The 15,014-nt window shown below is 31.8% G+C and overlaps 1 protein-coding gene and 1 long non-coding RNA gene across 3 annotated transcripts; one reads left to right on the top strand and one right to left on the bottom strand.

The window, feature by feature from the left end:
• Positions 1–5,737: 5,737 nt before the first annotated feature.
• LOC131653344 (probable cyclic nucleotide-gated ion channel 20, chloroplastic) lies at positions 5,738–10,513 on the top strand. 2 transcript variants are annotated; one of them, XM_058923459.1, is made up of 13 exons: positions 5,738–6,046; positions 6,358–6,870; positions 6,954–7,145; positions 7,242–7,340; positions 7,537–7,674; positions 7,835–8,077; positions 8,183–8,440; positions 8,608–8,753; positions 8,900–8,977; positions 9,416–9,545; positions 9,661–9,907; positions 9,998–10,160; positions 10,323–10,513. In XM_058923459.1, exons 2-13 carry the CDS (start codon positions 6,373–6,375, stop codon positions 10,444–10,446), a joined length of 2,316 nt encoding a protein of 771 aa, XP_058779442.1. In that variant the 5' UTR covers positions 5,738–6,046; positions 6,358–6,372; the 3' UTR covers positions 10,447–10,513. The 2 variants fall into 2 exon arrangements, with proteins under 2 accessions (XP_058779442.1, XP_058779441.1); XM_058923458.1 differs by having other exon boundaries at positions 5,739–6,046; positions 6,350–6,870.
• On the bottom strand, positions 7,794–11,568 carry LOC131653345 (uncharacterized). The gene is made up of 2 exons (XR_009299051.1): positions 11,301–11,568; positions 7,794–8,208 (listed from the first exon to the last, which is right to left on the bottom strand). It is a non-coding gene; the product is annotated as an uncharacterized LOC131653345 (long non-coding RNA).
• Between the last annotated feature and the right edge of the window lie 3,446 nt (positions 11,569–15,014).

The raw sequence follows: 15,014 nt of genomic DNA, 5'->3' as shown, positions 1-15,014 counted from the left end.
TGTAACCTATATGAGATGAGAGATCCCATACTTATACAAGTTTTAGGCCAATATGAACCTTAGAAATTCTATTTTGTTCCAAGGGAAATTCTGGTGAAGTACTTCCAAGTGTACCCTACTTCGTTGTGGGAAATTTGTGAAATTAGGGTGCATTTTCAGATAAATCCCTAGTTTTTTTATAAAAATATTTAGGGGGAAATAAAAATTACATTTTCGGATGCACCCGACACTGTTCACACAAACATAAGAAACATAGTATATTTTAGAATAGAAGATGAAGAATTATTTTAGAAATTGAAATGGAGATTGAAATCTATGAAAATGTATCGTTGAATAAAAACTAAAATGAATCAAAACTTGTGTCACCAACTAAATCTATATTTATGGGTAATTCCGCCTTTGACTTTGGTTTATTTGATTCTCTTTCAATCTCACTAAACTTGGTGAATTCTTGCATCCCTTCCAAAAAAAATCTGGTCAAGTATCAGTTTCTCTTATTGAATGAGTTATCCACTCCGGTGATGTTAATGGTATAAGGCATCCCAGTTTTAAATAAACTTGAACAAAGTGCCGTGTTTTTGAAAGCCACCCAATACACATAATACAATTAGTTTGATTTTGACCGTATCTTGTCAGATTAATGTGAGTAATGAGGAATAGAATACATGAACTTTATCTTAAATTTTAACTTTTTTCGCTCTTTTTGATGTGATGAATCACAAGAATGATGTTTTGGAGTGCAAAAGCTGATTGCGAATGGAAGATTTTCTTAAGGGTTTTGTGAGATAATGGAAGTTTAAGTATGAAGAATAAGAAATTGCATGGTGTTGTTTTATTAAATTTGCCTCTTGATAATTCTAAAAATGGATCTCCAGAATTGTCACTGACATGCTAAGGCGACATATTTCAAATTCCCACTTCACAAATTCGAAAAGGCTCGGTTAGAATTTTTGTGTGATCAGGGTGCATTCGAAAATACATTTCCGAATTCTAAAAGATATTTTCGAATTTTCATAGAGTGATTTTCTATCACTTATGTTGAGACAAACAATTCTCTTATTGTACGAGTTTAACTTAAGTTCATATTTCATTTAGAAATAAATGGAACATTTAAATATAAACGCCTTCATGTTTTGTTGGAAATGAACCATAATTTGAATTTCGATTAGAAGGTGTTAATATTTAGTGTTTGAAAAAAATATTTAGGTGTTAATAATTTGAGTCTAACTTAAGTTTGTAATTTGAATTTCAACAACCATTATTATATCCTTACAATTTTTAATTAAAAAAAATTAGTGTCTAAGTTTAAAGATGTCACCACGGTGTTTGGAAAAACCATGGTGGCTTGACCGTTGTTATTTGCGCGTTTTGTAGTAGTGATGGTTAGTTGTTCCTATATCAAGAATCCGAAGGGTGGAATGCTTACCATTGCTAATGGATGAGTGGGAGTTCAAAGAAATGGTAGAGCTGATGACATAATTGATAATGATGTTGGGAGTGGATCTTGGCTATTAAAGTAGCTCTATGATATTGTTGTACTGCTCCTATGTAAAACTAAAAGAGCAACTTCTTGAATTAGGAGATTTGTACTCGTTGGAAATCTTAACTAATAATTGGTTCGAGATCACTTTTTGTTGGAACATCAATTCGAGAGGTCAACATGAGAGAGCATTTTTACATTAGGGTCTTTCTTTTATGAGCAACACACCTTGTGAGAAACACACCGCATACTCACCAAAAACTTTAAGGTAATAGGTGTGTGGTTTCTCTCACTTATAAAGTGATCAATCTCCATTTTTCTAATCAATGTTGGACTACCCTTGTTTCTCAACACTTCCAACTCACTTATTTTACTCCACATTTTCCAGTAGGAGAGACAAAAATATTGTACACCGCCAAAATCTATGTGGCTTTTTCACCTCGTCAACATTTTTGTGATAAGTGAAATATAGAGGATCAAAGTTCATCACTCACAAATGTATTACTTTTTGTGAGTCCTGTTAGCGGAGGAAGCGCAAAGACTTGGAGATGAAGGTTTTAGAAATTTTGTTGGAAAAAAATCAATTTGAGATGAAGCTCACAAACATCTGAGTATCACTTAACTCGTGATAGGAGGGACACAATATCAACTCAAAAGAACAGTTATACAAGCCTTAGGTGTTATGTTTTCATTGTGACAAAGGATTTCAAAACTCGAAGCCTCCAGTGATGCATTCGAAAGCAGATAGAATTCAATATTGTTGAAGAACTATATTTGTGAGTTTGTTATATTACCTAAGCAAGAAAAGATGAGTGGAAACAAATAGATGCAAGTGACAAGATTAAGATTCAATTGTGGTTTGAACTTGACCAAAATTATTGAATGATAATTTAGAATGGTTGAATCATGATATTTGAACGGTACATCCTTAAAATATTTATGTATAAAAAATGACATGATATAGTCTATGTGATTGTAATAGTACATTACGTATTTAAATCGCCATGACTTTAAAATGTCTAAAAGTAAAAGTATTGTGATTTTCATGTCCGAAGAAGAAAATTGAGAAATGGCCATTGACCTAGTGACCATAATTTTTCTCAAATATAAACATGAAAGTGAAAGCTTGCATTAATTTATAATTTTGGTCTTAGACAATAAAGTAAAGAACGTGTATTAGTACAAACCAAATGGCACCATGCCAATTTTAAAATTTTAAAGTTTTGAAGTCCATGATTAAGATTTTAAGCATAACAAACAAGACCAAATAGCGTGTTTGATAATTGATACACTTAACCAACACTATGAATTAATATTCTTTTGACTAAAGTCTTGTTTAAGATTTTCCACCAAATAAAAAACATATTCTTACTAGTATTTATATACAATAAGTTGAAAAAAAGTCATCAACCGTATGCAAAGGTTTCAACTTATTAAAAGTTCCATAGGAAATTGTTAGAGAAAGACCCCTTCTCCTATGCATTGACTACTACTACGCCTTACTCTCTAAGTTTTCAAACTACGAATTTAAAAAACTTTAAGAGATTATGATTATTATTTTTAATAATACTAATCATTAAAGAAAATTAGTGTATATTTTAATATTAAAAAGGGTGTTGGTGCTATTTTCCTTTTTATTTTTAATTTTTTTATTAGTTAAAGTGGTAGAAAATGATTTTGAGAAATTAAAACTTTATATTTTTAATGTTAACATAATTACTTACTTACTTATGGGCTAACACATCAAATATAAAGTAGTTGATTCAGTAATAATTATAGTACATAATTTTATGTAGTTTTTCTTATAAGGTACAAGTATATTACCCCATTTTTAAATATAGGAGTCTTTTGAAAAAGTTATGGAAATTAAAAGAAAAGTTATTAAATTTTATTAATGATTGGTAGTTATTACAAATTTGTTATTAAAGAGAGGTGAAAATGTACCACTCAAGTTGAAGAAAAAATTTTTATCTGACTGCAGTAAGTCCTGCAATGTTGTATGAAACAGAAGGGTTAAGAATTATCACGAGAATAAAATAAGTGTAAGATGGATAAGAATGTTGCATTGGATGTGTGATAAGACTATACATGATAGAATTAAAAATGAAAATATTAAAAAAAAAGTTTTAAGATAACACCTATAGTATAGAAGATGGTGAAAAATATATTTAGATGGTTTGAGCATGTAGATGGAAAACCCCTAGATTCTGTGATAATCAGAGTAGATAAAATGGAGAGAAATCAAACAATTAAAGAGAAAGAAAGACTTTGAAAAACCATAAGATAAATTATTAAGAAAGATCTCGAGATTATTGGTTTAGATATAAATATGATCTCTAATGGCACAAGTTGATTCATGTAACCGGCCCCATTTAAAAAATATGACTTGGTTGTTGTTGTATAATATTTACAACTGATTATAAAAAATATGTAAAATAAATAGAAATACATTTGAAAAAAAAAATTAATGGAGTTAAAAATTTGACGAGGTTATTGATTTGGATACAAACATAATCTTTGATAGTATAAATTGATTCATGTAATTGTCCTCATTTAAAAAATAAGACTTGGTTGTTGTTGTATAGTATTTACTGTTGATTATAAAAAATGTGTAAAATAAATAGAAATATATGGGTAAAAAATGATTCACTGAGTTAAAAATTTAAAGAGAATCTTGTAAAAATATACAAAAATTTGTCAAGAAATGTTATATATACACATGAATGTAGTATTGAAATAAAGGGGAAAAAACTAAAATCTAATTCCATAGATTTAACCTAGAACTTTTTTAAGAAACAAATCACATGAAAGAAAGCCATGAGTTTCAATCCAAAAACAAGTATTATAAATATAAGTGCAATAAAGATTTTCTTTTTATTTTTGATCTTCAAGGCAATTTCCGCAAAAACTTTTTTTTTTTTTTTTTGAGTTTTCCATAAACTTTTTCCACTAAAATTACTTTCTTTTGGTCTCTTTTGTTATTTATCCTTGTTTCAACTTTCAAATCAGTTGTTCTTTTAAAGATATTTTTGTAATATTTATTAATCTTTTCTATTAACATGTTCATATTTATTGCATTTTAATTCATCTAATTATTTAATTAACAATTACAAATAAAATTTATTTTATTTATTAAAATCAAAACAACTAATCATTATCATAACAAATATATACAAATTTAAAAGAAACACTCAATTTAAGATGGAGAGAATAATTTGTTTCGAGAAGTGTCAAACATTATAATGTTTTAATTCAAACATAAATCATTATCATAACAAATATACAAATTTAAAAGAAACACTCAATTTAATATGAATTTTTTTTAGTTTTAATTCAAACTTCAATTACATTATTATGGTTGTTTAATCTCTATGCTAGACTCAATTTAGCTGATTAAGTGCAATGTGAGTTCGAATGTACATCTCTATAATCTGATAATCAGACGTCTCTGAACAACTACAACAGAGTTGTCCTAACACGATATAGAATAAATGAATAATTTATTTCTAGACATAATTACATTAAATATGATGTTTCTCTTAATCATAATTCAAACTTTTAGTTCACAATATTATGGTAGTCTAATACATATCCTAGACTCAATCCAGTTTATTAAACCCCTTACATAGATTTTAGGTATTACAAAATTTCACAATATTCAATTAAATATGTCATAGTAATATGTGAGAATATTTATTGAACAAAACAATGCCAAGGTTGGATGTAAAAGTGTCATGTTCAACAAGACAAACAAGAAAACACTCACCATTTATCTATTTTCCCCCTTATTTGTTTTGAACCACATAACCATGTTTTAAATCTTATAAACTGTTCATTGAGTTACTCAAAACCATTGAATAAAATGCCATAGATAAATATAAGGGTTAATACTACTTTTCACCCCTGTAATATAGACGAAATTCGCTTTACCCCTGGTAATATATTTTTTTTCGTTTCCTCCCTGTAATATTTTTTTTGTTTGGATTACCCCCTAAGCGTGTAATTTAAACACCAAATCTGGGGGAAAATTAAAAAAAAAAAATATTACAGGGGGATAAACTTTACACTTAGGGGGGCAAAAGACATAGTACTTTTATATTTTAAGGGGGTGTTCGAAAAAAATTTTTTTACAGGAAGAAAGCGAATTTCGCCTATATTACAGGGGGTTTTGTATATTTAACCCTAAATATAATATTTCATAACTAAAGCTGCAACATATTACTCAGCCTTTTTTCAATCTAGTAACCATTAAAGGAATGATAGTTAAAATCATATTTATTATCATTATTATAATTCAACAACACTCTAGTCTTTCTTCCTTTGTTCACACTTTCTTCAAAAGTCTATAGACTATTTCAAACCCACTTGCAAATTTTCAACTCTCACCCCACTCACCTTATGAATCCTTCTCTTTATATATTTTTGAAAACCTCTCCTCCTTTTCTTCCATGATGGCAAGGTTTCTCCAATAAAAATTCTTGTTTTACCTTCAAATAGCTGGACAGTAGCAGCACTGTCATCAGTCATTAAGAGCTTTTGAGTTTTCAATTTTGTCACTCCAAACAGGTCTTTACCGTCTCAGTTGCTTCTTTCTTTGTTAACTTAACTTATTTGGATTAACTTATTTGAGTTTTTCTATTTGTGAGACTATTTATGACATGTTCATAAGCTGTTTTTCAACATATTTTCATAAGTTATTCATGATAGGATATGAAAATAACTTATATAGCTTATATGAAAATAATTGATTTTATCATATATTATCTTATAGAACTAGCTTATACATAAACACATATAAGATAAAGTTTTGATTAAGTTGTTATCTTTGTTTATTAGGTAGAAGTTGAATATTTTTGTTAATTTTGTCAGTATTGCAGAAGTTTGAACACAACATGGCTGAGTTTGGGACAGATGAAGCACCAATGCTGTCAGAAACTAATCCGAAACAATCAAGTGAACACGATGATTCCAAATTCAAGACTCATGTAACTCGAACGCGAAGTGTATCGATTTCCATTCCCATGATTCCTATTGATCCATACGAAACAGATACTAATCTTAAGAGACACACTGGTCCTCTAAGGAGTAAAAGAAAAACACAATATAATCCAATCAGTGGTCCGTTATATGTTACTGATAAATCTGGAAATCTTTTTAAGCAGAATATGATCGCGCCGATTTGCAACACTGTGGAAAGTAAGACAGAAAAGTTTCCTTTAAGTGGCACGAATGAATGCGATTTTCAGAATAACTATGCTAATAAAAACGAACATTTAGTAAGATCTGGTCAATTGGGAATGTGTAATGATCCTTACTGTACTATCTGTCCGGCTTACTTCAAGGCTACTCAACAAAGGGATTCTAAGAATTCGGGTTTGTTCAATCCTAAGGTATCCTTCTTCTTAGTTCAGTTTCGGTCCTTATATATTGCTTCATTCTCAATTCGGGTTTGTTCAAGTTTGAATGGTTTCAGTTTCAGAATGTTCTCTATGGAGATGCCAAGGATTGGGCAAGAAGAATTTCTGCTTTCTTGATTCCGAATATACCTAGAGTTATGAATCCTCATAATAAACTTGTACAAAAATGGAATAAATTTTTCGCAATTTGTTGTTTGGTCGCAATTTTTGTCGATCCATTGTTTTTCTTCTTGCTCTATGTGGATAAGGTATGTTTTTTCTGTGTAGATTCAAATATTGCAAAACATAATAGTTACTATGTGTTTTTGCAATTTCACTCCAATTTTTCTGGCTTTTGCATGCAGGAACAAAAATGTATTGTTATAAACTCAACTATGACAAAGGTGCTTGTTATACTTAGAAGTATGAATGACTTCATACATTTCCTAAACATTATTCTTCAGGTATGACATTCGTACGACATGTGTCGGAAAACTCGAACAAATGATTCTAAAAATAGTTTATTTTTTTGCTTTCACACTATTTGAATGGATGTCGGACAATTCAGACCAGAATTTAAAAAATGTTTTCTTTGTTTCGGCATACTTTTTCTGTGATGAAGCAGGGCACTACTTATTCTTCCTTGTTCATTCTTTACAGTTTAGGTTGGCTTATGTGGCCCCGGAGTCTAGGGTGGTTGGTGCTGGAGAGTTAGTTGACCATCCTAAGAAAATAGCTCTTCACTATCTTCACACATATTTTGTTTTTGATTTGTTTGTTGTACTTCCACTTCCTCAGGTAACCCGGGTATCTCGTAAAGCTATATTTGGATAAACAACTTAATGAAGTGCTTATGGTGTAACCTCTTATAATAGAAGTGCTTATATATAAAACAAAGTTAAACTAACAATTGCCTGTTTTCAAAAACTAATAATATGCAGTGATGTATTTGTCGCAGATAATGATATTGTTTGTCATACCAAAACACTTGGGAACATCAGGAGCAAATTATGCAAAGAATCTTTTGCGTGCTGTCATCCTTGCTCAGTACATTCCTAGATTGTGTAGATTTCTCCCTATGCTAATTTCTCCAACCGGATTCATATTCGAGTCAGCGTGGGCGAGTTTCTTCATAAATCTTTTTACCTTTATGCTATCTGGCCATGTTGTTGGGTCATGGTGGTACCTCTTCGGTTTGCAGGTAGGTTAGGCTTCTGTAATGTCTTTTTTCAGTGACTATCATTTGAGTTTAATGATTATGTACTTCACAGATCATCTTCAGCATTATTTCTCTTTCTTGTCTCAGAGGGTTAATCAATGTCTACGAAATGCCTGCAAGAAAACATATTTTGATGAATGCTCAAAATTCATTGATTGTGGACATGGAAACATTGAGCAACATCTAATTGAAACAAATTGGACTCAATGGAAGAAAAATGACAATGCAAGTGCTTGTTTTACCGAAAATGGTTTTGAGTATGGGATCTATCTAAAAGCTGTCAACCTTACTACAAAAGATAATGTGATCACAAGATATGTATATTCGTCATTTTGGGGATTCCAAGTATGTCTTTAATTTGTTTTACAATATAACTATCTTAATCACTTTTGTACTCATTATATTATGTTTTTGTTAAAACTTTATGATTCTGATTAATCTAGAACACAATATTGAAATAATTGTCATAAAATGAAACTTTACTAATGCTATAACTGGGTGATTTTGAGCAGCAAATTAGTACTCTAGCGGGAAATTTGACACCGAGCTATTTTATTTGGGAAGTCCTTTTCACAATGGGAATTATTGGATTAGGACTCTTGCTCTTTGCTCTTCTCATTGGAAACATACAGAACTTCCTTCAGGCTCTTGGAAGAAGGTAGTTAATATTTAACTTCCAATAATCAAGTTTATAGTTATTTATGGTTAATAAATTTTCCACTTTTCATAAATGGTATTGTTTAGTATTTTAGTCCTAAATAACATGTTTGATTTATATTTCATTTTCTTAAAACTCTCTTCAAGGAGGCTAGAAATGTCACTAAGACAACGTGATGTCGAACAATGGATGAGCCATAGACGCTTAGGAGAAGACTTGAGAAGGTATCTGTTTTTTTACTTATTTTAGAGCTACGCCGATGAGGAATATGATCAAAGAAACATCTAAGAAGCAACTAAGTGTTACTATATTATAAAGGCTATGATATGTCTGTAAGAGAGAATGCTAAAAAGTTTAATAACCTATCACTGAATGCAACTACTATTATGATAACTAGAATGAGACACTGTTTGGATCAACAACTTAATTAAACACTCAGAGCATAAACATATAGCATATAAGTGTTTATGTATAAGTTGTTTTCATAAGTTGCCTTAAAAAGCTTTTGGTAATAAGCTGAAAACAACTTATGGACATTCACATGTCATAAGCTATTTTCGTAAACTCTCCCTAACAGTCTTACATATATGTAGATAAATTCAAATAAGTCTATTTAGACCGACCCTAAGTTGATGATATAGAGTATTCGGTTTGTGATGCAGGAGAGTGCGACAAGCAGAACGTTATAATTGGGCTGCAACTAGAGGAGTGAATGAAGAAATACTCATGGAGAATTTGCCTGAAGATCTTCAGAGGGACATCAGACGCCATCTCTTTAAATTTGTTAAGAAAGTAAGCATATTGGTATTTTCAGCGATAAGTATCACCTTAGTAGTAAGAGTTTTTAATATCGTAATCTTAAGGGACATGGTTCATGTTGCATCAATTTGTCGTTTATGCTTTTTAGGTTCGAATTTTCTCCTTGATGGATGAGCCTATCTTGGATGCCATTTGTGAGAGACTAAGACAAAAAATATATATCAAAGGAAGCAAAGTATTGTACGATGGTGGCTTAGTAGAGAAGGTGGTTTTTATCGTGCGGGGAAAATTGGAGAGCATAGGCGAAGATGGAATTAGAGTTCCGCTGTCCGAAGGCAACGTTTGCGGCGAAGAACTTCTTACATGGTGTCTTGAGCATACTTCAGGAAACAAAGGTTCGATTTTATATCTTTTTATTTTTCTGATGTACATTGAAGTTTTCTTTTTTATACTTCCTCGGTCTCATTTTATATGTTTGTTAGCAGTTTGTGGAAAAACAAGAATTCCAAGACAAAGGTTGATTAGCAATAGGACTGTATTGTGCCTAACAAATGTGGAAGCATTTTCCATTAGAGCAGCAGACCTTGAAGAAGTTACAAAGCTTTTTGCAAGATTTTTGAGGAGTCCAGATGTTCAAGGAGCTATAAGGTATTCTCCCAGTAGACTAATCACTGTCACCGGCCAGTTTTAATTTTAAACAAATTTGAGCATTCACTGCTCGCATTACTTATATTGGTTCGTTAATCATCTAATGACTATCTTTGTTCTCAAACTACTTATATCTAACATAACATGCGTCATTTTTCTTAGGTATGAATCACCGTATTGGAGATGTCTTGCAGCAACGCGAATCCAGGTTGCATGGAGATACAGAAAGAAATGTCTTTCACGCGCTGACACTTCACAGTCAAACAATAAAGCATCAAAATTATGATATCAAATGTCTTTTGTTTTTTATGTGTATTGAATTGAATTTTACTTGAGTTCTAAGTTTTTGTTTACACCCAAACCATATGACTATTCGTACTAACAAAGTTTATGGACTAAGTTTAGGTGACATCTAGGGTGGGGAAGTGTCTCATATGAGAATAATTTTAAACGGTGGATCAATGCATGAGAATAGTTTTAAACGGTAACAATAATTGGTGTCACTCCTCGTAAGTAAAAGCAATGTTGCCGAATATCAGTGCCATGGCTAGTTTGTGAAGGATTGTTGCGCCTTGATGTTTTATGGTGGATATGACGGCTCAGAATGGCAGGTTTTTGTATTTTTCTTATGGTCTATCATCCGCAATCAATAAAATCGTGTAGAAGTTCATAATAAAACTCAACCTACGTTTGTTTTCTCTTGTTTTTGTCGAATCAACATCGATTTTGTCTCAGCTATAATGACATGAAAGACCCTTAAGTTCTCCTTAAAGTGGCGATGTTGGCCATTGTCAAAGTTTTAGACTATTATCCTACGGACACCAGAAACACGATACCGACACTGACACGTCGACATCACTAATAATTTGAAAAAAATAATAAATTAAACATAATCACAGTTTCGGACACACATCTTCTTTTTTAGAGGTGTTGTTGCTACAGAGCTATTATCAACCATTGGTTCACACTAAATCAGATGAGACTTTTCCATCCTAACAAACCCAAATTTTAATTACAATTTTCAATTTTAGGGGAGACATTTCCGTTTCGCCTAAATTTAGATGACTGCATTTTCTGATTCTTACAATTTCAAAAATAAATGTAGTGATTAAGACAAAGCTGGCAACAAATTGAACTAACCTGAAGTCCTGAACAACAGCAAAAACAAGCTTATAGGGTTTGAAAACATTATCATCATTTTCCTATAGTTTGTAACCAATTTTGGCTGCTTCAGATTCCTTCTCCTCCGCAGTGTAAGATCAGCGATATGTCTGCTGTAGGAAACTCCTAATTGCCATGGATGGATGCTTGTTATTGCACGTGTTCAGAATCGAACCGGTGCAGTATAAAACCGTTAATTGAATTATATCAAATTGAAAATTGGAAAAAATCACATTTTATTCCGATGTGTTTATATTATTTTCTAACAAAATTGTGCCGTTCGGAAGTTATAAGCTTTTTTTAGAAAAGAGGTTGTGAACCTGCTCTCTGATATTCCGCATGCTCATTGTGATTCAATACAAATGTGCTCTGATACAACGTATGTTTCTGAAGTTGTGAGCTTTATGAAAATATGGTTTAATTAAGTTCAGATACCTTTTACTGTTCAAAAGTCGTGGACTGTCTGAAAGTAAGGTGATCATGTGTTGACAACACCTATTGTTTAGAAGTTGTGAACTTTCTGAAAATATGGTGTTTTGACTTCGATGCTTCATAAGTTGAGAATTTTCTAGAAGCAAGTCAAGGGTAATCTATTACCAAGCATTTTGTTCAGAAGTTGTGAACTATCTGAAAAAAATGTTAAAATGTATGCTTCTGCAACATTTGTTTGTTTTACAAAGTTGTTCAGAAGTCGTAGACTATCTGAAAGTTGTTATTATCAAGGTTATGAAGGAACAGACTCTAATACTTCAGAAGTTGAGAACTTTCTGGAAGTGTAGTAACTCTACTCTATTCCTGGTATTAATTCAGAGGTTGTGAACCTTTTGAAGGCATGATCAAAAGACATGGTCAGAAGACATGTTCTAAATGACATGGTCAGAAGACGTGTTCTAAGACATGGTCAGAAGACATGTTCTAAGATATGGTCTAAGATATGGTTAGAAGACATGGTCTATCAGAAAATGGTTCAGGTGTTGAACCTTCAGATGATATGTTGCTTAGCACCTTCTGGTGTGTGATCAAGCTTATGGAAAACCAAAGTTATAGTTATGATGCTTGATGCTTGGCATCAAGACAATACCTAAACAAGTTCCTGATACTCATGGTGTTCTGATAGTACGTCAGGTTCTGAGATGAAGACCAGGCAACTCTAGTCAGACTATCATGAGACATCAATGGAGGAGTATTTCTTTTCTATATTTCATTCTATACTTCAAAATTTATTTTGTGAGTCTTGGGCTCAAGGGGAGACTTTGAACAAGCATAAATGAATTTTAAAGTATTAACAGATTCAAGGGGAGCTGGTTAACTTTTTTGAATTTAAGTTCTATGGTGATTACCCAATATAAATTGTTCTATGAAAGTACATGGTTTTGTCATCATCAAAAGAGGGGAGATTGTAAGAACAAGATTGGTTATGCATCTGGCCTTAGGTTTTGATGATAATTTTACATGTCATCTTAAAGAACAATTGTATACACTAACAATTTTTTTCTAGTGTGTGGCTTTTTCCTTGCAGGTTTTGACTCTGGTAAGAAGGTGTGTGACGTCATCGGGTTCTGAACTCAACACTCTGGAAGAATACTAGTGTTGTTTTACAATGGAAGTCAAGATTCTAGAATGCTACCTCTGTAATACATTGTGTAATCTACTTATTAAAAGCATCTTTGTAATACAAACTTGTAATCAACATTGGTTGATAGATTCCTTAGGGGACTAAGTGTTAGTCAGAATCCTCGAGAAGACTGTGGCTGCGATCACAATGGTTTCTCGATAAGGATCAGCTGAACTTGTTGGGGTTGTCAGCAAGGTTGATTATTAGCTCATTGTGGTTATTTCCTTGAGAGACTAGTGTTAGTCTGAAGTCTCAAGAAGACAGTGGCTGCGCTCATTGTGGTTGTTTGTAATCAGTTTGGTCATAGTGGATAAAGTCCTTATTGAGAAGGCAAAATCACATTGGCGGGTGAACTTGAATGACTTCGTTAATAGTGAACCAGAATAAAAATAATTGTGTTCATCTACTTTTATTCAATTTTTAACCTTGTGTTGTGTGTTGCGAAAATATTATATTTGGTGCAACCCAATTCAAACCCCATTTTTTGTGTTTCTCACACCTTTAGGTTGCTCTCAAGATAGATATTATCATGGCTTATGACCAAATTAACTAGGAGTATTTGCACACTATTATGACAAAGATGGGTTTTTGTAGCCAATGGATCTCTTGAATTATATTGTGTGTTAAATTAGTTGATTACTCAGTCATTGCTACCCCATGACGATTGTGCTCCTTTTGTCACTACCATATGGAGTATCTAGAAACAACGAAATAACAAAATTTGGAACAATGTTACAGAGCAACATGAGGAGATTATGCATAGAGCCATTGGCATTATCCATTCTTTGAAAGATACCATGAAGATAAAAGACCCTCAACCTACTCATGTAAGACCTTGTGTTAAGTGGAGCAAGTCAAACATAGGAAGAATCAAATGTAATGTTTATACTTCTTTTTCTACTATTCATATTAGAGTAGGGATATATGTTTGTATCATTAATGAGCATGGTGCTTTTGTGGTGGCGAAAACCGAATGGATCACTCCAATTTGTGATCTTCGCATAGAGGAGGATATTGGCTTACTTTCTCCTCTCTGTTGGGTACATGAACTCAACATGGGTCTAGTTGATTTTGAATTTGATTCTAAAATTGTTGTGGATATCTTCTCTTATCCCAAAGAAGAATATACCAAAATTGGTAACATTATTAGAAATTTTAGATATTTGTTCTCTACCTATTATAATAAATCAAATAAATCAAGTGTTGAGTTTATTAGGAGACAAACTAATGAGGTTGCTTATAGCCTGGCGAAGGCGGCCACATCTCTGGCTAGCTTCCAATTATTGGTAGAAATACCACATTGTATTGAACACATTTTGATTAATGAAATATTATGTCTTTTCGGCTTTATATATGTGTGGGTGTATATATATATATATATATATATATATATATATATATATATATATATATATATATATATATATATATATATATATATATATATATATATATATATATATATATATATATATATATATATATATATATATATATATATATATATATATATATATATATATATATATATATATATATATATATATATATATATATATATAGGACGTATCATATGAGAATGACATTCTTATGTGAGAACATGAGAATGAATCTGAGCCATTAGATTTTAAAATAAATGGTGGAGATTATTTGTCAATCTTTTTTTCTCTCTCTTCCATTATTAGAATAAATGATTGAGGAAAGAGAAAAAAATATTAACACATAATCTCTAGCATTTATAATGGTTCACATTCATTCTCATGTTCTCACATAAGAATGTCATTCTCATATGATACGTCCTCTATACACACACACACACACACACACCTGACACTATATGCTCAAGCTAGTGTGTAAATATCGCATCGACTTATCTGCGGAGGACGCTGGCAGAAGCAGTAATTGCAGGGTCCTTGGGTATACCCTACAAATACTGAAACTAACGCAATACATGCTTATATAGATGTGTGTACATAAGTCAAGATCCACAAGGAAACTATATAGAATACTATGATATCATCTCCAACGACCGTGTTTGGCGATGCTCTCTATGCATTGTGAAACAAATATCACCCGCT

Source organism: Vicia villosa, linkage group LG2, assembly GCF_029867415.1.
Source record: "Vicia villosa cultivar HV-30 ecotype Madison, WI linkage group LG2, Vvil1.0, whole genome shotgun sequence".
Taxonomy (NCBI): domain Eukaryota; kingdom Viridiplantae; phylum Streptophyta; class Magnoliopsida; order Fabales; family Fabaceae; genus Vicia; species Vicia villosa.
This window is presented reverse-complemented; position numbering and strand designations above follow the sequence as displayed.